Source organism: Zophobas morio, unplaced genomic scaffold (assembly GCF_036711695.1).
Source record: "Zophobas morio isolate AGI-343-1 ecotype UQ-CSIRO unplaced genomic scaffold, CSIRO_AGI_Zmor_V1 ptg000002l, whole genome shotgun sequence".
Lineage (NCBI taxonomy): Eukaryota > Metazoa > Arthropoda > Insecta > Coleoptera > Tenebrionidae > Zophobas > Zophobas morio.
In genome coordinates this window covers 15,278,769-15,304,904 of record NW_026972107.1, presented here as the reverse complement: position 1 = coordinate 15,304,904, position 26,136 = coordinate 15,278,769, and the positions used below count along the sequence as shown (strand labels likewise).

Sequence of the window (26,136 nt, the reverse complement as noted above, 5' to 3'; positions counted from 1 at the left end):
AAGATGGAAAACGACGAATCGGTGAGTTATAATTTTCATAACATCCAATTCGATTACTTGTAGTTAATTTTTGACATACTAATTTTGAATAAAAATAATGTCATTATAAATTATTATCTGCATGCATATCTTCAAAGTTTGTTTTTAAAAATTTTCTGTTTCTGTTGTAAATAATACCATGAGGGCAGAAAATTTATAATAAGGAAAAATTTTATTCATTCTTGCTGTTGACAATTCCTTATTATTTATCACATTAATCTTTATCTAAAACATTATTATTTATCGCGTATTTTACAATTACCTACTACATACATCTCCATTTACATATCTACACAAACTAAAAACAACATATCTAAATTGGCCATACTGTAGGTCCCCACCCAAGTATATCCAAGATAATTTAGCGTTATATTGTTTTATATACGGTCATGACCACCGCAACATGATCACGTGACACGACGTCATGCGGCAGCCTCCAGCGCTTGTTCGATTATTTACTGAAAAATTCAAAAGTATTCCAGGCGTATTTTAAACTGTCACTTTGCAACAAATTGCTTCAACGGATAAATAAAAATTGTAATCCATAACACACTGATAACTATGTTAATAATATTTTAAGAGGCTTTAAAATCAATGCGTGAGGCACATCATTATTTATGTTGTCATATGGGTTCGTAGTAATAAGTGTAATAACTTAACAGTTGGCTTTTTACTAGAAAGAAAATGAAAAAGCTTTTAACGTAAATTTTCTAAAAATCGATCAAAATGTACTACATACCTCAGTTTGGGTTTTATTTGAAGAATAGTAAGATAATAGGCAAAATTTGAATTTGGTGGGTTTAACTGCTATGTGACGGTATACAATCACCTGGTTATAGAATATATAGTATAATTATACTTTTTTCTGTTATTTTTAATGTTAAATGCATACATTTTTTCTTTCAATTGCCATTTTTAAGTTCAAATACTTTTGTTTTTTACTGTTAGCCATTTTGACAAGTATCTAACTTCCTCTTAGTTTTATTACAAGCTTGTAGAACACGAAAATACAGGTCTCTCTATTCTATCTGTCGTGCATTGTCATTATTATTATTTTTAAAGGTAATAACTTAATTATCTAAGTGGTTAGTCTGCGATATGCTAAAACACCTACACAAAATTTCTCTATTCGTTTGTTACAAAAGGAAGCTATGATCCTTCCTCCCTCTTGCACGACTCATACGGTGTAATTCACGACATACTAAGCTGAGGTATGCCATAAACTTAAAGAATGCAAGGCTATATTTTGGGGCCGATGACTCTACATGTAAGAGCACTCTCGACAGGCAAGCACAGTAAATTTTTTAGGGAGCAAACCCTTTGAAGAATAAACGTAAAGTAATTTTTAAAAATATCGTGTACATGGTAAAACGCTAACTAACGCTAACGTCATCTCAATATTTTTCAAATAAATCTGACTTATATTTTATAAAATAATTCAGTACCTGTGGTTTACGAGTCCGTCTTTATTTTTAACCTTGGACAGCTAGATTTTTCGAACAAATTGAAAATATCATAACAACATTTTACAATGTAACTTAGAACTTGCAAAAGTAAGTGTAAATTTATCTATATATCCCTTCCAAAAATTTGATGACGTTATCATAAAATGTGCAAAATATTATAAGTCTACGCTTGTGGTTTATCATTGCATGCATATTTTTTTAGGATTGCTTATAGGGAAGCAATTTATATATTTTATTGATTGAACACTGACTTGCTGTTTGCAAATGTGTGTATACTGTAATAAATTGCTCATTTTAAGAATATTATTCATAACGCTTGCCTGCGTTTGGTTTGCTTATCCGAAAGGATCAAGGGTTCTGGGAATTAGACGTCGTTGACCATTCATCCTAAAATGTGTGCATGCACCCTGGTTCCCAGAACTTCTGTTTCTTTCGGGTAAGCAATTTTAATAAAACCCTTTCGGAAACAGAAAGTCAAAGTTCACTATTTAGTTGGCTCGAATATACTTTCACATATAATTTTAGACCAGTTTTTATGACTTGTAGTGATGATTTCTTCGAGTTTTTATAAATAACTGATATTAACATATATGAGTGGTGTTTGTAAAAAATAAATTTCGTCGTCATCGACGTGGGTTTAATTTTTATTAACTGTAAATTTGCATTTTTTTGCATAGCCAGATTATAAAATGTCGGAGGTCCATCCATGAATATTCAGTGTCCAATATGTGCAAAAATTTCTGATAAACCATTCTTCCATATCGTGTTCCACGAACATGCAATTTTTTGCTCTTATTAAATAAAATTCTAAAGTTTTTGAGGCTTTGGTGAAAAACTTCCTAGGGATATTGAGTTTTCCGAGCAATAATTGAGTAACATTGATAAAACCTCCACATGCAAATTTCACGTAGCCCCAATGATTAATTACCGGCTTGAGGTAGACGTTTTTGTTATATTCCACTTTACAAACAGGGAATTCCTCGAATGAATCACCATGACGTCATGTTGCCTGCACTCTAGACAACACCATTCACGCGGCGCAAGGTGGGTTATCTATAGAGCAGGCGTACAACTGACATCTGGTCGCTCTAAAATTACAATTTCGTCGAGCCGTAGCCGCGAACTGACACAATTTTCACCCGTCTCCTTGTGCCAACCGTGAATAATATTGTGAAAGTGCACTTTTAAAACGAAACCGTCTGAATAAAAGCAACAAACGAAAAACTACGCATTTCGAAAAGGCGGCGTGCGAACTGGAATGTGACCGTAACTCGAGCCATTTCCACGTAACAGCGAAGACTCGGCCCAGGCGCGTTTAAATTTAAATTTCGGCCCGTCGTTTTCCGTTTTTGGTAAAATTTTGATTAGGTGACAGGGGCGGGACGGCACTTGTTGCTCGATTGTTTTCGCAGCGGCGGTGCAACGTTGCAGAATTGGCGGTGTCGCGGGACCAGTTTCGGCGGCGACGGCCCGTAGGCGGACAGTTTTTCGGGAATTTCGGCAAGTGAAGACGCAAATACCGCCGCCAACCCACTTATTTTCGATTTTCGTCCCCGATTTGTAATAAAGCCGCAGCGCCGTCTGGCGGCCACCGCGTGAACCAGAGCGAATACGTAGATTCTCGAAGTGGACGTGTGTGGCACAGCATGAAGAAAAACGCGAAATATGGTGTAATTGTGCGGCCGAAGTGATCAAGTGCGGTACTTTAGTGTGCTGAAGATGAGTGTGGTTGCGTGCGTGGATGGGGGATGTGCAAAACGGTGGTGAGGACTCGAAAAATCCGACTGTAAACAAACTGAAAACAAGTCCGTAATTCCAAGATGGCTGGGTTTTGAAGGACCTCTTTGTCCGTATGTCAGCATGAAAGTTGAGCTGTTTGCCCAAGAAAGGAGGATAGAGAGGTAAAGCTACGTTAGACGGTTAAATATATCGCGGCGGCTGCCGCCTCGGCCGTCGCGGCGCCGCCGCCGACATCTTGGCGACTCCCATCCGAAAATCGCACCTTGCTGGCCTCGTCCTCGGAATTACGCACTAACTCTTCAATTCTTCGCCTCAGAAACCCAGACTGGCTTCGACCTTCCCCGCGCCCTCCATAAACCCCGCCGACTCCTGCGAACCCACCATAAACACGACACCCGATCTCCCGAAATGTCCTCTATAACCTAGAACTGCGCCCCGAAATCCACGGGAACTGTGCCATATGGATACGTTGGGCCTGTTTACGACGAGTATTCAACACAAACATCGCGCCGTTAAACATGAACACAAACACAATAATTGTTATTGCCTCTATTGCGTAAGCCCGTACCGGGAATTAGAGATAACTAGAACATTAAAGTTTGACTGTAATTAAATTAGATCGTTATCTAACAGTTTCGGGGGCCTCTTCTCTCAAACGTCCTTAGATCGATGTTGGAAGTTGTTTTTGCAAGACTTGGCAAAATAGTTCTTGGCAAGTTGCTGATTACGACGAAACACTCAACGAAAATCGCATTTCTTCTAACTGTTAGCTATTTGTTGATAAAAGAGGAAACCGACAACTTGTTGCAATAGTCCTCTGGGGAAATCGAGTAAGGAGCTTGCGGCTGCTACCACAAGTGGAAATCATGACTAAAACATATGTTGCAAATTTGTGACACATTGTAGACTGCGACACACAGCCAGAAGATGCTTGATTGGTGAAAATTAGTTGTAATTAGGAAATTTGGATCTAAAATTACCAGCCACCATTAGTTATAGTGCTTTATTTGTTAATAAAGCTAAAAATAACGTAGCTAAATTGAACACGGGGCAGGTTTCAACCCAAGTAAACAAACTCCTGTCAGCTTGTATGCTTATTTGGGTATAGGGTGACCCACATAGGAGGTCCGCATTGTTTGCTGTTCAGATTCTGAACGAACAGCATTTTTTAAATTACCCAATGCAACTACCGACAGTCGCAAAAAGTGCTATCGTCATTTTTGTTATCGTGTAATTCTGGTCTAGTAACGTCAGTACGTCAACACCTATCACACAGCACGCATTCTGTCTAGAAAAAAGCTCCTACAGAAAAAATCAACCGATTTGGATTTTGATGACAGACGCTGTGAAAATTTAAAGAAACAATTTTATTTGGAAGCTTGGAAATCCAGATGTCGCAAAGTTCCGATGACTGAAAATTACCCATTTGCTGCTATTCGTTGAAAAAATGTTTTATTACATTTGAATTCTGATAAACTTCAGTCGCGCAATCTAAAAATATCTTATTCCGTTTGGTGATTTACAAGCTTGTTTTTTATTTTAAGTTTTTCTTCAATAAAAATTGGTACATTTTTGACAATCCAGTTTTTGATTTATTTAAACAGTATAAAAATGAAAGCTGCACTTCACATAACTTGAAAATATCTGAAAATTTTAAAAGCCGAAAAGAGTTATTGGTGTTAATATTTGGCCCGCAGTCAAACATCAAACGTAGACGGCAGTAATTTTGGGAAAAAATCAGTATCGCGATGATTATTTTTCCACGAGATTTGATTTTTATCCGTCTCGTTTAAGTTAATATTTATTATCGTAGTAATAACGTTTTTATTTCGTTCGTATAAAGATATTATTCAGAGACTGTATCCATTAAATTTTAAGTGATCTTTTATACGGCTGTCGTTATGGGATACAAAATAAGGGGAGATACAAAAGCCAGTTACACAGCTAATATTAGAATTCACGTATACAGTAAATCCAGTATTCAAACGTATTCGTTTTCAATGGCAGGAAATTTACTCAGGAATAGTATTGTCGGGAAAATAACTTCAATACCGCATGTTGAAAAGTGCACGAGTAATATATAAGTCGGTCTCGAAATGTATAGAAACGGTTTTCATGCCGCGTTATTAATAAAATATTGCGGGGTTTTAATATTTCATCTGGTGTAATAAAGTTTACTTCTTTACTTATGGAACTATATCGTTCGATGCTATCAATAGAACTCGGAATATACGGATTATTACTTATATTGTATAGGGTAGTCGCCAACGTTTTATTCATTTTTGTTGTTATTTTGACTGAGATTTATTTTATTGTAATCAGTCTTAAAGATAATGTAGATGTTTATTGGTGGATAAATAATGAGCAATTTTTTGTGGAAGTTTTGAAAATGATTTTTTTCGATATAATATAATTGGTGAAAAATATTTACTCGCGATTTGTTTTTGCCGTAGAATAAATAAACCGCGTATAAGTACGTAGTTAACTATTGCCCGTATGTGTATGATTAATAAAATATATATTTAATCAGGTGATGACTGTTTACGGCATATTTTGTTCAACGAGTAAGCATATTTGGCGTAGTTCGAGGATAATTTCATGTTGTGTATGTTTTAAATAAAAGTATTTAAATGTACAAAGTCCGGATTTTCCAAATTATCAATGTTTGTGTAAATAGCGTTCCAATTTTACTACCGGCTTTGGTCTAGTTGACGTTAAAGTTAAAACCGTTGTTGAACAATCAAGCAGTTTTACAATGTGGCACACTTTTTATATTCCAGATAGATGTAGTTGTGGTTTCTTTCGTATTGTAGTTATTTTTATTAGGTAGCGGTTTGCATTTTGCTGACATTATTTACGAATGCAAATTATTCTGTGTGTGGTAAGCACTGCCAGAAATAAAGTTGACCCATAAAAATGGCTATTAGTGGTTTAAATGTTAAACTATTAATTCGTGTATATGTAAAAATAGATTTTTGCATTTTTTACGTTTTCCTCCTTGAAATTCCAGCGAAAACTTTGTTGCCTCGTTTATTTTTTTCTGCATTTTTAACATTTTCTGATACGTAAGTCGTAACAAAAGAATTGTTAGCGAGATTATACACAGCAATTTTTTATCGTTGTTACACACGAGTAGTGTCACAGTCGAAGCAAAATAAAATATAAATACTACGTAGTTGTCAGTATCTGGGTTATAAATTTTCATGCCACAGAGTTCGTCAAGTCGATGATATATTTCATAACAGTTAAAGCTGTAATTATTCCAAGTCACAAAATTTGATAACCTAATCGATTTTTAATAATATGGCGGTTGTCTTTTATTTGTGTTGCATTCCTGCAACTTATATTCATTTTGTTTACAATGTTTAGGTATGTTGTCATAGTTCACCTAATAACACGATAACACTCTGACGAAATATTGAATATGGAACAAATTATACCAGTGGTAGTGTTTAGTAAAAAATATTTTGACGTTTTGAGTTGCATATAATCGTTGTGTATGTCATCTCTAAATATACAAACCTTCACGACAACATCGTTTTTATTTTATCTCTTCATTTTGAGTAGGTACTTAAAAATTTCAGGTTTATTGTTTACGTTTTTTCTTGTGGACGTTAATTCAAAATATCCAAACAAATAAACTGACAGATCAATTGTTATCTTTTTCCAAAAAGGTGTATAATACGTGCTCACGTTTTATATACGTCAAATATCACGTTGATCATTACGTCGATAATACATTGACTGTGATATCTGTGACATTTCCAAATATGTTGCCTGGAAACCGCCCAAAACACTTAAAATCGCAAATTGGTTTATCACTGTAAACATTAATAATAGTAATTTGTAATTAATTCTAGAACTTTCGTTGGAAACTGCTTTTAATAAGATTATGTTTACTATATACTGCCTACTAATGAGAATGTTTGATTATAATATGTAACAAACCTCGAACTATTGCGTGTTTGGGATGGTTAAATCACCTGAAACGTCCGTGAATTAGAATGGTGTAGTCATTAATTGCGCAGCCGAAAATAAATGTTAAAGACCGGAGTAAAACCCGAGTTTTTTTCATTAGTAAAATTTGATTCGATTGCACAAGCTATGGAGTTTTATAAAAGCGGAACTGCTGAGAAATTCCGGTTGAAGTTATTAACATTAATGATTTATAATATTTGCGTTATATAAATTGTCTCCATTTTTAATCTACGGAATCAGCGGGCTGCCGTTCGGTTTTACATTTACTTTTATCTTGACAGGCTTTAAATACCATGTTTGTTATTCGACGGCGCCTCTATTACGTGCCTCCGGAACGATAGACACGACTAGTATCATATTTATTGTTAATTTTTGTACCATGTTATCATTTTAATGTTTATAGAGGTTGTTAAAGAATAAAGTCATTGTTCAAAACAACTTGTTTGTGCTAGATACGAATTGCGGATGGAAGCTTTTTTAGCTTGCTGTCACAACAGTCTGTTGCGTGTAAGCAAGAGAGAAATTTTACTTCAAAATTTTCTCGCTTATAGCTGTACACAAGACGTTACAATTCTGCGTAGGTGACGCTGACAACATTTTACAGACAACCGTTAGAACTAGTTACCAATGCTGAAATATTCATGAAATTAACGTACCTTCATGATGTACCCACTATCTTAAAAGATAATACTAATTAATAGTAACGGGAAACTGGTTCTTTTATTTGAGGTTACATTTTTCGAATAAGAATTTCCGATTGTTATAAAGTTGGAACATTATTATTGTGATAACAATCAAGTTGAAAGTAAATATCTCCAACCGAGCAGAATGTACACACGTTTCTCTTATTTAGTCAAGTTTCGATATTTTCAAGTATCCAAACAAACCATCTATCAGAATGACAATACAATCGATAGGCGCCATTCATTTTGAAATTCGTGTATATTTATGGAAAAACCTTCTTTCACCTTTCAGGTTTCGTCGTCCATTTATCTAGCTTCTGTAACGTTTTCAAAAGAAAACTAAATCAAATGAAGGAATTATTATCGGAAAAGCATTTTATTCAATCGCGTAGAGAAAATATTTACTGTGTACTGTTTTCTAAAAGAAGATAAAAGCAAAATGAAATTTCTGGATAGGATGGCATCTCGCAGATGGAATTATGTTGTCAATAGGATTGTAGCGAATTGTGTCTATACGGATTGATTAGTATTGTTTTATGGTCTTTTTTCGATAGCGGATAGATAATAAAATCAATAATTGTTATTTGAGAGATGTTTGTTACACGTAATGGAATGAGTAAAGTTAAACCGTTCGCAGAAGTTAATTAGTTGCTATGGTTTTACACGTGTCCAAAATATATAGTCATAAAGACATTTTTTATTCAAGTTTATTAAGTTTTAATTTGTGTAGGTAGCTTTAGCAAACTCTCGCTCTAGATTGCACATACGCAATAATTTCACAACGCTGTTTGTGCGTATTACTAATCCGAATGTGTATCCAAAAAACAAAACTTACGTGAAGAAAGCGTGAAATTTCAAGAGTGACCTGCAATTCATTTGCGACATTCCTTTGGAATATATTACAATATCGTTGTTTCAAATCGTAATCAGTAATCAGTTTTTCGCTGATTTATTATCCACGGCGAACGTATTATTTATTCGTAAATGCGTCAGTGAACGGCGATATTGTCATAATCATTTTAAACAGTAAACAGATTTTTTATTGCGCTAAATATAAATTTGGAACGAAGTTTATGCGATTTTCCGAAGTATGTATTCACAAACACGTGTGTCAAAAATTTTAATGAAACGCTAATAATAATCCACGGTCTGCATTTTCATGAATGTCTATTTAGTTTTAAATAATACGTCCGAATTGGCGACGGTCGCTTGTTAAGAATTTATGCTTTTGTTGTTTTTTAGCAAAAAAGAATATTTTGTTTGACTATATAATTGTTTTTTTGGCTACCGTTTGTGTTTCGTTATACATATTAATACATTGACGTGTTTACGCCGCTCCAAAAATGGAAGTCCTATTGTTGTGAGTTTGACTTGCGATAATTTCTCCCTACGCAATAAGGATGCCTATTTTAGTGCGATTTATAAAAAAATAGTTTGGAAATAACCCACTCCGAACTCGTGGGACGTAGAGCTTACGGTTGATTAATTCGTTTCTGGACTTTGGTTTATCCAGTAAGAATACCGACGAAATTAATTCGTTTTTAATTACTTTGACCCCTCGGTGGTTTCTTGAAACGTGAACAAATTGCTATGATTTTCCGAGCATTTTTCCTTGCGTACTTGTGGCAACTGTAATTAATCATTATTTCAAGAAGCATTATCTCTGTCGGAATTTCGTCTGCCATTTGTACAGCGCCGTAATGACGGTGGGTTGAGGAAGGCGCCAGTTGTTGGTTTTGTACGTGAAACAAAATTAGAGTTTTGTCATCATAAAATAAAAGTACAGAGCATACATAAAACGTGATAACTAATCTAAAAATAATGAAAGTTTCAGGAAAGTACACCATGTGGCGGAATGTTTATCCCAAAAGTATAATTAAAGTTCGTTGGTAGATCGAATGGATATTCAGCCAACGTACAGTTAAAGAATGTTAGTTTGACTGGCAGTTCTTATCGCACCACGTTTATCATTGTCGAATGACCGACGAGAAACTATTTTTGTTAGCAGTTGAATTTTCTCAAAATTATTTACAAATTTAAAAATTGGAATAATGTTACGCGACCTGCTAACTTCGAGTTCTAATTCTGTTACGATATTTATAAAATTTTCGGATTAAAAATATTTATGATCGACAGATATACTGCGTCGGAATAATAATAGGTTTCCAGACAAGGTATTAACTAACGTTTTCTCAATAATGGGAAACTTGCCATTATATAGTCACGTTTTTATAATATTGCACATCACTCGCTGCATGAGGGAATTTCTCTTTGATGTGCCGTACGATTTTCACGATTTCCTTGGGAGCTCGAAAATAAATTTTTAACTGTTTTGATTTTGCACTTGAAATAACTTCTTGGCAAAGGCGGTGTTTAGACAAATTCACTCAATATAACATCTTTGTATTCCATGCATTAAGGAGTTGGTAACATCGCACACGTAAATTTCCTTTTCTGCTGTTGATCACGTTTAAAATCAAGAACATACATGTAAATTTATAAAAAGTGACCTTGTTTACTTCGTTCTAACAGTGTTATATTTTCGCCACAAAAACCATATTGTCTTACAAATTGCGTGTATTGAATGTTATTCTCCGGATAATGGACAATTTAAACATTGATTTGATAATAACGTGGTCGGTATCTATTCTTTATTAGTGGTGGCAACCGTCTACGCGTTGAATAACAATGTTAAATATTTGAGAGACGTGTGTTAAGTAGTTTCTTCTCTTGTTTCAGGGAATGCATGACATGTTCATCCAATCCCAGCAACTGGTCACGAGTAGCAGCAGCAGCGGGGCGGTGCAACCAAAAAAGCGCAAAGCAGAGCATTACAGCAGCGATAATAACAATAGCAACAGCACCAACAGCAACAACAATATCAACGGAGGTGATACAGCTTTCGTGCCGCAGGAGTCAGTGTATGCAGTGACTAATTTTAGTCAGACTGACTTAAACAATGCAAGTCCAAGTAGTCAGCAACCGTTCGTACGTGCTTCTACTATCAAACTTTTAGACACATACCAACGCTGTGGCCAAAAGGTGAGATCGCCAGAAGAGAGGATCGCGATGCCAAAACCCCAACTTGGGTAGTTCGAAATGAATCGCACAATAAGCAAACGTTTTTACTAAAATCTACTTAATCTCTGTTTTATCTGTATCACGATACTCGGTTTCTATTTTTACCGTTTTGTTTTTTCGCCGGCGATGTTCACAAAGTTCCTTTTTTGATCGCGATGAAATTCGAGCACGTACAAATGTCACATTTTTCGAAACGTGTGTCACACTTTTGTCGTTTTCGATCGCGCGTCCAAGTTAAGATGAATTACTTGAATACGAATCGATGAAACAAGTCCTGATGGAGTTCCGTTTTGATGTTGCAGCGTAAAGCCTGGTCGCAGGAAGGTAATGGTGATAGCGAAGCTGTTTCCAATACAGATTGCAGCAGCTCAGCAACCACGACGGCCCACAGCAAGGTTACAGCGGCTCCGGGGGCGAACCCCCAGCCGCAAGGTAAGAAAAAATGTAATGAAACTTTTTTTACAAACATTCGATTATGTCTAGCCACAGTATAATAAAGATGACACTACGTTCACCATTCACGGCGCATCATTAAGAGCCGACATCATTTAATTGGCACGTTCTGCGCTCGATCTGATTTTATGACAAAGCAAACGAATAATGAACCTAGAAGCTATAATATGCTGTGGTTGAGATCACCCCAGAAAATACAAATGCTTGATTTGAACATCTACAATCAACAGGGATTGGTATCTTTTATCTTTTTCATTTTGTCATCGAGTGTACTCTTTGTTGCATTATAGTAGTTCACGTCAACCATTATCTAATTTAATTAATTTCAATTGCTGCTGCATGCGCTGAGATAACTAACATTGCGATTTTTCGAGTAATAAATATATCGATGTTTTGTGTTGATGTTTTGACGATTTGGGTGTATAGTGGTAGACGTTGAAAACGAAACTTTATTCGAACAGTCTAGTCGCGTAAAAATAGATGGAACTTCGAAAGGAAGGTGTTAGAAAATAAAACCGAGATATGTAAGCAGCTTGGGCAATACCGATATTTTATTACACACTTCGGATTGCGGCCAGAAAAACAAACAATAAAAATTAATGCAAAGCGGAGTGACTAATGCTTTACTGTGCTGTTCTTGTAAATCGTAATAAGATATCGGCTTGGGTTTACATAAGTTGGTTTTATTACAATAGGTAGGCGCTTGTTAAGATCAACACCATTTCTAATTTAACAGCAAAATTTGTTCCTGTTGAAGCGCGTTTCGTTCTAGCATCCGACATAGGTCTTTATTTGTTTAAAAGTTGCCATATGCTCCTCCGTACGTTTATCGATTTATCGTATGTTTTGAACCATACTTCATAATTTTGTTTGCTCTAGGTTCTGGCAGTGGCGCGGACGGGGATTATCAACTTGTACAACATGAGGTGCTATACTCTATGGCGAACCAGTATGAGGTGCTTGAGTTTCTTGGACGAGGTACCTTCGGACAAGTTGTCAAGTGCTGGAAAAAAGGCACCAATGAAATCGTCGCCATTAAAATACTCAAAAATCATCCTTCTTACGCCAGACAGGTAAATATTACCATCACAACTACAATCGTTTTTCCAAAGTAACGTAATTTATTGTACTAAAAACGCAACCGAGTCATAGAGGTAATATAAAATTTTAATACTGCGTTTTAAGAAACAATAAAAACTGTATCTATGGGAACTGTGTTGTGTCATGCTGTCAAGGTATTTTACGGTTAAAACAAATTGGCGTGAATGTCATCAACCCACGTCACGTGATCTCCATCTTAACCTCAAAATACACTGACATCATGATGAACGCTGATCATGGCCAACTTCATCTGCATAAAAACTGTCAATCGTCAGTGGAGTGACACAGACGAAATTTAATAAGACAAATATAACAATTTTGGTTTGAATTTTTTCAAAAATAAGTTTGAAAAATACATATGTATATAGAATGGAATGTGTGAAATTGCTATCCATGGGTAGTTGAGTTTTAATTAAGTGTCCTTGTATTTTTGCTTACAATGATTGAATACATTTGCATAGAAGCGTCCTATTAGCGTAGGTATTCGAGAACGATCTATCTGCTAGTTATTTATTATGCATTGAGGTTCCAGTGGAGCAATTGTGGTTTTATTATGTAAAAAAAAATAAATCATTGCATTTAGTTCAAAAGCCGTTGACACTATGTTTTGATATATGCGGTTTTAAAAGGGGCTCAAATGATTCAACAGTTGCTAGAGCCGTCTGTGCAGAATTATAGCGAATTCTAATGTTTTGCATGTAGTTTTCTGCTGTGACAGTACAGGCACAATATACTTGCATACCAATAAAGTTTTGCGACCAAATTTATAATTCATCGCTAAGGATAAAGCCACATATTTGCTCTACGTATACAGATACAGTTGGTCATGAGGCGGCAGAATCGCAAAAAGAGCAGCTGCAGTCGATACGGTGACTGGGGAGATATGATAAGGTGTTATCGAACGTGGGTTTCATAAATTGTTTTGTAGCGGGTAGCACCGTTTTACGATATTTTCGGCAAAATTCTACATATTTAATAAGCATATTATTGATTCCAGCGACCAAAAATGTGTTTGTTTATGTTAAGACCGGTGCAGGCGACAGGTGTAACCTTACTGTAATCATTAATAAATAACTCGTCTTTACTTAATTCGTTAATTTTTAACACGTCACAACCGAAAACTACGCCGCTGTTTCATTCAAAAGCGAAATGCTAGTCAACCGCAGTCTTAAAATCACAGCTAACTCTAATTCCGTTGTTTCTCAATTGCGTGTAGGAGCCGTCTAAACACCGACTTCCTATTTATGTTACACATTTTAAGTGTTTCTGCAACTTGAAGAGCTTCTGGAAACATACCAATATTTAAATAAAACATTAGTCGCTTTCCTCCACCATAAATAAATAAATGGACGATACCTGAAATCGTGATTCAACATTTTGCAAACATTTTAAGCCTAAGTTTTTAAAAACAACTCAAACAATGTTTTAGGTTTAGTAATCATTTTTAATTTATTTTTCTTTCCAATGTTGATCGGGATTCACAAATACACTTTCGTTATTGTGCAATATTATTCACTGTGTGTACTTTGCTTTTCAAACCCGACAGGATGCATCGTGTATTCTTCAAAATGTATTTGTCAATAATTTACAAATTAATTTAGAAATTGTATCACTGTGATAATATGTACATAATTATAATAAAATTGTTTGTCGTAACAGGGCCAAATAGAAGTCAGCATTCTATCCAGATTAAGTCAGGAAAATGCCGACGAATTCAATTTTGTCAGAGCATACGAGTGCTTCCAACACAAGAACCACACTTGTCTTGTGTTCGAAATGCTGGAGCAGAACCTCTACGACTTTCTGAAACAAAACAAGTTCAGCCCCTTGCCGCTAAAATACATCCGGCCTATTTTACAACAAGTGCTGACGGCGTTGCTAAAATTGAAGGTAAGTCCGTAAAAAGGTTTCCACTTTCGTCAACGTCGAAAGCTTGCAGTTAAAATTGATCATCGACAGCGCTGCGGTTCGGAGCGGAAACGTCTTGTGTTCTGTTCGAATTTATGGAGTAAATATTTACGGAACTTTAGCACTGTTTTGATGTCTTTATCCAACGACGCCGATAAATTGTCTTTCAACGACTTGTTTACGGTTCGGTTTTGTTGTGATCAGAATCAATTTTAACTTTGGCTATTTGAATTCCTCGGTAAAAGGGGAGACTAAACTGTTTGGTACTTTCAGCAACTGGGGTTGATCCACGCCGATCTCAAGCCAGAAAACATTATGTTGGTGGATCCCGTAAGGCAGCCGTACAGAGTGAAAGTCATCGATTTTGGAAGTGCAAGTCACGTTAGCAAAGCAGTGTGTAACACCTACTTGCAATCGCGATATTACCGCGCACCCGAAATCATCCTCGGCTTACCCTTCTGCGAAGCCATCGACATGTGGTCTTTGGGTTGCGTTGTCGCGGAATTATTCCTCGGCTGGCCACTGTATCCCGGATCGTCGGAATATGACCAAATTAGATATATCAGCCAGACTCAAGGACTGCCGACAGAGCACATGCTGAATAACGCGTCGAAAACCACCAAGTTTTTCTACAGGGATATGGACAGCACTTATCCGTTCTGGAGGTTGAAAACTCCGGAAGAACACGAGGCTGAGACGGGGATCAAGTCGAAGGAGGCGAGGAAGTACATTTTCAATTGTTTAGACGATATTGGGCAAGTAAATGTGCCCACCGACCTGGAAGGCGGACAGCTGTTGGCCGAAAAGGTTGACAGGAAGGAGTTTATAGATCTCCTCAAGAGGATGTTGACAATGGACCAGGTAGCAATATTTAATTATTTCATAACTAAGTTATTTCTTCTCTTCATTCAACAAAACAGTAGTTAAATATGAAAAATATTTTCCATAAACGTTTTGCAATGAATGATTTTTTTACAGGAAAGACGGACTACACCGGGTGAGGCACTAAATCACCCATTCGTTAGATTAGCACATTTAGTGGATTATGCACATTGCAATAATGTGAAGGCTAGTGTACAGATGATGGAAGTTTGTCGCCGAAATGACTATAACAGCACAACTTCTGGCTCACATCATCAACCTGCTCAACAAGCAACATCTCTTGTCAATTTTGTACCAGGTTCAAATGGTAATGTAACGTTTACTATCAACAATCAGCTTACAAACCAAGTGCAAAGACTTGTACGAGATCGATCGGGATACGACAACCTTGTAAGTCAAGTATGTAATTATTTATTTATTTTTATATAATATATATACAACAATTATGTCGTTCTCTTGAAACTAACTTGTGGATTTTTTATAGTATCAAATCTACAACGGACGAGCAGTCGGCCGCCAATATGCAACAAGTAGTAGGGCGGATCCATTCCAACACCAACTCGTATCAAGCATACTCTGTCCAGCTGGTTATCAAGGCATGGGTGGTTCACCAGCCAAACACGTGACTGTAGTCCAACAACCACCTTTACAGATCCAGCAACCCATTTTGAGTCAACCGGGACAACAACAATATGTACCAGTCAGCGTGGTTGAACCAACCGGAAGACAAATGCTGCTCACGGTAAATTTCCAATTTCTTCACTAATTCACTTGACACTTTTGGGGTGATTTTTCAGTATTGGTGGATCTTTAATAAGTCTATAGTTATCACTGAAACTTGATTACCATGTACTATCTTTCCAGAACGCCGTACAAACATCATGGCCTACCAACCGTCAGCAAATGGCCATCGTCCCATCGTGGCAACAAATCCCACAGCACGCTGCCATTCAACAACCTCTGTTGTCTGAAGCAGAATGGGGCAGACCTCTCCTCGTAGATTCGTCTGCGATTTTACAAGAGCAGAGACCAGTATTTCCGGTCGACGTCGCTACCGAAGTTTACAATTCGGCCATCGTGGATCACACTGGCAGCACTTGGGGAACCAGCAAAAGGAGTTCGAAGAACCATCACATGCAGCAAACGAATTCGCATCATAGTCACCACCACTTAATGGTTCCCACGCACCACAGATCACAGCATGATAAGAAAGAACAAACCCAGTTGAGTCCAGTCAAGAAGCGGGTTAAAGAGAGCACGCCTCCGTCTGAGCAAGTCAGTTATTCGGGAAGCAACAGGAGGAACCACAGTCCGAATACCAACGGACATCACTGGCAGCACGCATCACATTCGCAGGTAGTTTTTTGTGTGGGAAATGTTGTATGGATTTTAATGTGATTGTTGTAGGTTAATACGCATGACCACCACCATATACAGCCGCACGGTAGACAACATACGATTACTATCAACGATACTCCGTCGCCAGCGGTATCTGTTATCACCATATCAGATAGCGAAGATGAAGGGACACCCGGTAAGAAGTCCACAAGGGTCGTCCAAAACAATGCAGTTCAGCCAACTGTTAGTAATAGAAAGAATGTGATAAGTTGCGTATCTGTACCAGATAGTGATAATGAAGACAGAAGTTCTTCAAAGGTGAGTTTCCATTGGGGCAACATAGATGATAGTTGTGTAGAATTGGAAGCGGTAGATGAAAGTTGTTTGGAATTGGAAGCGGCCTTGTATGGTTAAGTTGTTTTATGTGTTATGTTTTGGCTAAGTAAGAAACAAATTTCTTTACACGTGAAAAGGTTTGAAGGAACCATTTCGTATTGTGGATATTATTAAATTATCTTTGCTACTAGATAATGATGTTTTTACTAAGTTGTAATTGTCGTGTTATTTTGCGTTGAACACGAACCACCGTACTTAACAATGAATTTTTTTTTTTCGTTTTTTGTTGATATATAATTATTTTTTTAAATTGTTTGAAAATGGTAGTGTTAGGTATTATGTGAAATAAATATTTGTTTATAAAACCCACTCATTTTGTGTTATATCTTGTGTGGTAAATCAATTTCATTTTATATGCTATAAGGTGTGGTTAAGAAAAAAGAATGTTTTTTATTGGTCGCACCCAAATATTGAATTCAAAAAGTGGCAACTAAAGAGTGAACAAAAGCTGTAGCATCAGTTGTATATAACATTTGGTGTTACACTTTACCCTTTCAAATACCAATGATTTGGTGTTGTTCTACGCTTGCGCACTGTGTTGCACATAAGATGTCGAGTTAGTAGATATAAAGACGTTTGTCGGGTTTGAATCGTGTGCAGTGTTTACAAATAGAGGAGAAGGAAACTAATATAAAGTTATGTTGTTGGGGTGTTTGTGTGTCGAATTTTCCTATTATGGTAATGCGGCATTTTAGCTAGAATTTTTTGGTTGTCGAAGGATTCGATGACTTCTATGACCTGACCTGACCTGTATCGTACTGATGTTACTGGGGGCGAATGAGAAGTTAAGACCTTCGGAAAGGGGGTTAGTTTGAAATTGAGATAAGTGATGTGACGAGAAATTTTGTTTTCGAATTCTATGTGTGGTATAGAGAGTCTATACATAATACGTGGGAGTAGTGATTGTGTCAAAGAGGGATCAGTCACTTGGGCTCAGGGTGTTTAAAAGTTCTAAATGAAGCGAGCGAAGATCTTGGGCGACAAAGTTTGGTTCTCGAGAGAGGATTTTGGAAATTGAAGGGATTTTTGAGAGATACCTTCCCTGTAGAGGTTTTTGAAATGGATTAGGGGTTTTCACGGCGTTTTTCGGATTTCAACCGTTTGAAATTTAAGAAAGGTTTCGACGTTTCTCCCACTTTTGGAAGAGGCATCAAGTGGAAGACGAGGCAACGAAAAGTTCAGTGAAGAGAGAGAAACCGAAGTTAAACCTCTTGTCAAAGTGAAATGTTTGTGATATTAAGTTAAACGATTTGGAATCAAAATACATAGAAGAACAAACAAAACCCACATACCCAAAGATTTACAAAAATTACTTTCGTTAAGTTTTTGTCAAAACTATACAATGTGTACAATAACGATCGATTCCAAATTTTGTTTTTGGAAATATGTATTTGTTATTTATTATGTACCTGCTAACAATTAAATTTACTGAAACACTGTTTGTATTTATTTCTTCTGAAAACAACCGTGTTGTAAACAAATAACGATGAATTAAACAAACGCGCTAAACGACTTGAACTAATAATAACGAAAAATTATGATAAGTAGACACTAAATATGACACGACAATAATGACACCGCCAACCCCAAAAAGTTAATTATTCCCAAAAGCTAATCCCCGATGCGCGTGCAGACTGTCCGTGTGCTTAAAAATAAACACAAATATCTGTAACGCCAATGAAGTAGTAGTTTTGAATTTTAAGGCAAAAAGTCTGGAAGAGTGTAAATGACTGTTACCTTACAAGTATGAAAAAAATGTGTCACATACGCTGTATATTTTTCACAGAAACATTTGTCTGGGACCGTTTTGAAATGTTATAGGTTAGAATTCAGCGGCCATAACAATGGCCGCATGCGATGCGTATTTGTCTTGGGAAAAGTCCACTTTCAAATTTAAGGGGTGGGCGCACCCTTAGAGGCGTCCGTCATCGTGAACTTTTTTACCTGCATAAGGGTGCCTATTTAGATTAGTATTTCCCTGTGTTGTTTGCGATTTAAACAATAAATTTAAAAAAACACCCCCTTCTGAAGTGCGCATGTTACGCAACTGACTGACAGTCCGTTGTTAGATTCTGATGATTCACCATGCTGAACTTAAAATAATTCATCTCTACGTATCTGCAATTTTAAATCAAAATAACACAACAATTACGAAAATACACAAAATTCGTAATCAAAACGTCCCGATAAAAAATCTCACACTAACCATACCTAGGTTAAGTATTGTTTGTATACTATGAAAATAATTACAGCATCAGTCGTCTCAGGCTTACCAACAGCAAGTGATAAAGAACGAACCAACGCCCACTACCACGAACTACGCGTCCGTTTCGCAGAAAAAGCGCCTTCTAGCCAAGGCACAGTCAGAGTGTATGTTGAACGTACCAACCAAGCAAGAGCCGGGAATCGAGTACCATCGATCGAACGACTACAACATCCCCCAGCAGTCCCATTGTAGTTCAGCTTGCAAAGAACCCATCCAAGGTTATCATTACGGTAATGGTGGTTCATCTGGTCACGGCAGCGTCCAAGATCAACAGCCCGTCGTGTACACGTCGAGCGACAAAAGGGTATCTTGGGCACCTCCAGTCGCACACAATCCGAGTTCACACGGAGGGCATCGGAGACACTCAGCTGTTCCAGTTGTGAGTTTGAGGGAGTATAATATACCTACTCAGACTCATAAGGAGTATATACAGCCTCCAGCGGCGCATACGACGAGAGATAACCTGGCTGTGGCAAGGGAACAACACCTTTTAGCTCCAGGGAAGAGTTGGGGACCGCCGCAGGCCATACATCAAAGTTATAGGTGAGTGCGATGGTTTTGTTCAGCGAAACGAATTAATTAACTAATTAGTACATGCGCTATTATTATTAAGTGGGATGCGTAAGTAGCTTCAAGTATAGTGGGGTAAGAATATATGATTTCAACTTGTCATACAATTCATGAACCAACTTTAAAGAAAATTCTGATGAAGTGGAAATGAGAAATTTTTTATAAAGAGATGTAGAATAAAACTGTAAATATAAAAAGGAGTTATCATGATACTGTGTCTTTAATGCTATTTTTTTTATTATTATGATCCAAAAGACGCCGCTGTTTTACCACAGCACGACAGTATCAGATCAACTTGAAATTCATCATCTTACTGATTTAAATGGTTACTTGACTACAAAAAATGTATTAACTCAAAATAACTAGTCAAAGTAACATAGTGAACATCGATTTTGATGCTTGGGTGTGGTTGTAGACACAGCAATGCTCACCTGTCGCCCCAGCCGCTGGCTGGTGCCCCCAGGTTATCGCCCCAACATCCTCTAGCCGCTGCTGGTCAGCCCCTTTACCACCAGACCGAACTATATCGTCGTCCCGTTTACGTGACCACAGCACAACCAGCTTATTTACCGGCCACCCATCAAGTGGCACCCGCAGGGTAAGTAATTTAAATTAACTTTGTAGAATTCGATTAGTTTAGTTTTCCTTCCTTCTCTTTTCAGTGAGGTTCCCGCTAAGAAAAGAAAGTTAAATCCAAATTGGAGCTTTTTCTAATTTTTTTTTTTTTTAATATTAGTGTAGATTAAGTAACTTGTTTATTTTTATAGAAGTAGAGTTAAGTTGGTATCGTTTATTTTCATAGAAGTAGGAGTTAAGTTGATACTTTTTGTTATATTGAAAATGTATGTCGTGCATACGTTATGTAGTATTTTTTCTTTTGTAAAGGATTAATTTGCTGTCAAAATTTCAGTAACACAATGCTTTTGATTTTTGCATAATAAACCTCCTGTTCGATTGGCTCGTGTTTTGCAGTTTTTACAAACAGGCAAAAATTATCAACTAAACACTTTTTGTTTCGTTTTTTTCTTTAAGTAATTTCACGTTTATGTTGGTAGAAGTGGAATTTTTTTCTTTATTTATGTTTGTTTGTTGTAGTCGCGCCCTGCCGCCTCCGCCAGCCCACCATTCAAGCGCTCGTCCTGTATTAGCAAGTCACACAAGTCATCCTCTACCTGCTCATCTTCAATTTCCATCCCAAGTTGCGGCCGCGTCGTACGGATTCGCCCCCTTGAGTCCCGCCAAAAGTCATCAGTACCAACCTCCAAGCTTGTGGTTTGCCGAATAATCTCCACAAAGCTCAGCGTTACTATTAATTTTTCGTTAAAGTTGACAGTTCGGTTCGAGGTAATATTGCATAATATTTATTTTATTTTATGTGTAACTTTTAAAATGTGTCTTATATGAATTTAAGTAGTTTTAGGTGGTTCTGATATGCAATGTTATCTTAATTTTAAATGTTATGTGCAATGCTTTTATTCTGTCATATTCAGGTACACTAATCGTTAAGTTACAATATTCAGCCGTAGTTGAGTTACACGTTTTAGTTTTACTGTTTTCACTCATTTATTTGTAGTATTATATGAAAGGTATACTTTAATGTTTTAAGGGCATATATTAGCTTTAATTTTTTATTGCACGAAAGTGATCTTTCAAAATATGTACAGATAAAGAAACAGTTGGTATAACTACATTATAACAAAGTATCTTAGCATAGTGTTTCATGCAAAGGTAGTGTCCGACCTTAATTTATTGCAAACGTTAAAACTGCCTTCATATCAAAATATTTCATATGATTGATCTTTAAAGCATTTTAGTCAATTAGACGTAAGAAGCTTTTGACTTTTCTTGTTAATCAGTTGTATATATTGTTTCCATTTTATTTAATTCCATGAAATAGAACCGAGGCCGAGGCAATCTAATTTAAATTAGGTATTTTATGGAATTACTTAAAGTATATAGTTGTTGTTAAGTTGATGTGCATTTTATTATCGTATATTTATTATATTTTAATTTAACGCTTACCCTGTAAGGTTCTGTTCTCCAGTGAGCGGCTGTGCTACATCTGGATTATTCGATACGCTTTGTTTGCTATTTTAGGTGTGGGAAAGCTTGTTTAAGCTTGAAATGTGTCAAGTGGTCTTGTGGACGCCACATAAATTCCCAGAAATCACTACTAAAAAGTTACTAGTCATGGTGTATTATATTTTTTGTGTGTCTCCATTATAACGGGGATTCGTGTGACGTCCATAGGACTTAACATATGGTATGTTAAAAAAAAATTGATGTGCCTGTTATAATATTATGTATGACCCTCTTGGACGTACACTCTATGTTTGACGTTTAAAACAAAAACAGTGTGCACTAGCTGTCTTAAATGTTTTTTCAACAGGGATTGACGTCAATAGAGTTGCGGCATATATAGTTGTGATATTTAATAAATCATTTTAATTGTATATAACGTATAATTGCCTAAATGTAGGGTGGAAATTCGTAAAAATGTCTTTACTTTCTGGTTAGGGTAGTAAGTAGTTTTTACGGGTTTCGGCAAAATATTTTATTTAGAAGTAGTCGGTACTATACCTATAACTCTAGATGTAGAGTATTAATGGTAGTTGTACAAATAAATAATATTTTTGGATTGTGTAGAATTAGATTTGGGTATATTAATATTGATAATAATCAGGTGTTTTTCGCGTAGATTTTCTTCATAATGTTCACGTTGATGCATGTTGATGTAGATTTTTTGTCTTTAGTTCCTTTAAATTCGTCACTCCTCACCTTTTTTTTGACAAATTATGTGTATATAGATGTGTTTATTGATACTGTGATCATAGAATTTCTCATCTTGTGTAGGAGTCACCTTCATTATTTTCTTGAGTTTTCAAAAAAATTATTCCAGTTAGTATTAACAGTTAATTGCAATAATAAATAAGTTGGCCAAATGTTGGTTTTGAGACTTTATAATGCCTTATTCTCAGAACAATATTGTATTGATAGTAACTCACGATTTATTAAATTAATTATGACCTCAGACAAAGTAGAGTGGACACGTTTATGTTCTATGTAGCTGTAAATATTAATACTAGATATTATGTGATAACCAATAAAAATTTTTCTGTGTTTAGCGAAATCTAAAAAGAACGGCATTCAGTCCACTTGTTTTGATCTGAGTTAACAAAATCTCGCTTTCATTCTCATTTTTAATAATGCACAGGGTGAAATGTTTATACAAAAGAAAAAAAATGAACACAGCGAATTAGTGTAGTCTCGTAGCATTGCCAAAATTTCCATTGGGTGTATAATAATCATCGAATTTCTTTGCTTCATATTATGCTTTGGTTATTTTATTAAGACTGGCCTACCTGTAATTATTATTGTTATAAAATGATATGTTAGTTTGCATATATCTGCAGTATTATAATCTTTCATCAGCTTTAGTTGTATATAATGTGCTTATAATATGCAAGTAATGCATTTTATCCTATATAATTGGTACAACTTTAATTTTAAAACTTTGACTATTTTGTATTTGCTCCCTTCTAACATAATATACTTGTATGTTATAATTGTAAAATTACGACAACAATTAGATAATGCGATTTAATGTATTGTTGGATCGTTCTGTGTAATATCAAAATAAAAAGCACAATAATTAAAAAGTACCTCATATAAGTAAATTAGCCGATCTCTCTATCGTAGAATTGATTAAAATACATTGAATTGTGTTATTATTACTCATTATATTCGGCTTATAATTGGGTTGGTTTATTGTTTTTTTATTACTATTAGTTACCACATATATATTATTTGTAATATAAAAGCGCTTCTAATGGTTGTAGTTTTTTCTAATTCTGTTCTGCGATTAGATCAAATTTTCTAAATATCAAAAAAAAAAATGTAATCACTTCCGATCTGATATGATATGTAATAAATATTTAAGATTTTTACTAATGATCTAAAGGCTGCACTACAGAATAGATTCTTGATGGAGTCGCAGTTGTTGCCATTTCGACCGTTCTACCGTATCCCAAAGTTTGTGAACGGTTAAGTGGCAATTACTAGATTCGTCTTTTGTAGATTTAATATATTATTAGTGTTACACAAGACTGGTGTAGTTTGATGTCAATATATAGCGAAATTAGAGGTGTACGCACCTAAATTTATATGGTGATAGGCTGTAGTAGTGAGTTAATCTTAATGTATATTGTTAATTAACTACCTAACGTAACCATTTATATATGGATTGTCGGATTTTTTTTGGTGTTTTATTTTTTTAAGACTATATATATAATTTCGCTAACGGATTTTAGCCCTTTGTTCAACAAATACAAAATGATGAATAGTACAAACATGTTACATTGTTTAAATATGTAAATGTATATTTATGATGTGTATGTATATAGGTTGAAATTTAAAAAAAAAAACTATTTTGATCATTTGGAATATTTCGTAATAATTAAATCTTCTGTGATTCGAAATTATTTATCGTAATTGATGCTGATAAAATTCGTTAATGAAATTATATTTCAGTTACTATTTAAGCATGGGTGATTTATATTTATTTAAGTACAAAAAAATTGTATAAGATGGTTACAATTTTACTAAAAGAAAACTACTAAAAATTTAACACTGCTGTTTTTTATCTTAAACAAAATTAGAATTGATCATGTAGTGTATGTCAGTCATAATACCTACTACTATTAGCTGTTTTCAATAAAAATAATTGTAATGTTGAAAGATATCCTTCATCAAACTATTTGCACTTAATGATTCCCGTAATTCTTAGACAATCCTGTAAGGAGTTGAACATTATAATTTTTAAGAGCGTACGCACTTGTAACCGCACGTTGCAAGAGTGTACTTGTAAGATTATTTTTTTGAGACTTTAATACTATGAAATTTATAAGCTTATAATGCAACTTTTAAAGTACTATAATATGTAGGCAAAATTAGAAAATGTATTAAAATTTAGGAAAATTGGTCCTACGAAATTAAAGATCAGTTGTATACTGCTAATGGGATGATTTCTTAGCGTAGTAACCGACATATCATTTCATAAGTTTATTTCGATGATGATATCCAGTTTTTAACGAATTACGCAAACAATTCCTTTTGTTTGATTTTTGTAAATTCGAGTTGTTTGCGCCGTATCACGGGAATTGGTTGAGATGAAATGGTGTATTTCTACTTTTTGGTATAGTTGGGTTTAAACTGTGGTAATTGGAAACATTAGCAGGGTACATGACTTTTGTGATTATTTGTGACGTCCATATTTTCTGAATTCCCGATTTAGTTTAACTTTTCAATAATGGGGTAATTCAGAACTATATGTTACTAAATTCTGACTGCACATACTGACTGCATTAAGTAACCTGCCACAACCGTGTTAGTTGGACCAAGATATAAATATTTAAACCACATTTTCATGTTCGTACAAGTTATCAATGTTCTTACGATAATAGTTATTAATGTGATTTGGGCCTGAACCATTTGTAAACTTAATGTAACATAGAGATATCTGCATGTAACATAGATTTATAACTGTAAAGCTTGCATAGGATTTATTAAATATTTTAGTATGTTTTCTCTATTATATGACTAAATGTTGCCTTTTTTGTCAGAGAATGTACATCTATGCTGATGTAGAAGCACACCGACGACTCAATGTCGAATAGGTGTATTTGGCATTAATAAACAGTCTATCCAAGGCTTGAACGCGCTTCCTTGGTCTTTTCACCTAAAAGCAAGAGAATCCTTAAATTATGCATTTATAAATTGTACAACATTATTACAAAATTATGGGTCTTTAACAAGGGTGATTCGTTGCTATTTAACTTTCAAGAAAAAAGAGTAAGGTCATAACTATTTAAAATTGGTGTTTAGTCTTGAATACTATACTTTTTTTCATCAATATGATGCTACATGTGTTCTTATTACATTGCGCTGAACATTTTTTCTCCAGAAAGAAAATTACCTTGTCATGGTTTATTCTCATTCTGAAGCATTTGACCCATCACTAGTATAGCTTTCAATACTTTTCGTAATGATTCTTTTACGATGTTTAAATGTGCATTTAATCTGTCGCCAGCATATAAAGTGAACTGTTCATGGAGATATCTTCGCCCATATTTGCATTTAAGACTTATTGGTTACCAATGCTTTAGTGTAAGAGTTCCAAAAACAGTCCTTCAAAATATCTGGTAAGAAAAGAGTAACAAAAATCAAATTGTAATTA

General features: G+C 35.5%; 1 protein-coding gene across 7 annotated transcripts; it reads left to right on the top strand.

Annotated features, from left to right (window-relative positions):
* Window positions 1-2,609: 2,609 nt before the first annotated feature.
* LOC135128749 (homeodomain-interacting protein kinase 2) lies at window positions 2,610-25,616 on the top strand. 7 transcript variants are annotated; one of them, XM_064055855.1, is made up of 14 exons: window positions 2,611-3,406; window positions 10,646-10,948; window positions 11,290-11,431; window positions 12,320-12,513; window positions 14,201-14,431; window positions 14,723-15,313; window positions 15,428-15,730; window positions 15,816-16,073; window positions 16,196-16,687; window positions 16,739-16,987; window positions 19,318-19,710; window positions 19,765-19,874; window positions 20,317-20,499; window positions 20,997-25,616. In XM_064055855.1, exons 2-14 carry the CDS (start codon window positions 10,649-10,651, stop codon window positions 21,184-21,186), a joined length of 3,636 nt encoding a protein of 1,211 aa, XP_063911925.1. In that variant the 5' UTR covers window positions 2,611-3,406; window positions 10,646-10,648; the 3' UTR covers window positions 21,187-25,616. The 7 variants fall into 7 exon arrangements, with proteins under 7 accessions (XP_063911918.1, XP_063911922.1, XP_063911925.1 ...); XM_064055848.1 differs by having other exon boundaries at window positions 2,610-3,406; window positions 11,290-11,419; window positions 19,318-19,874; XM_064055852.1 differs by having other exon boundaries at window positions 2,610-3,406; window positions 19,333-19,874.
* Window positions 25,617-26,136: the final 520 nt, after the last annotated feature.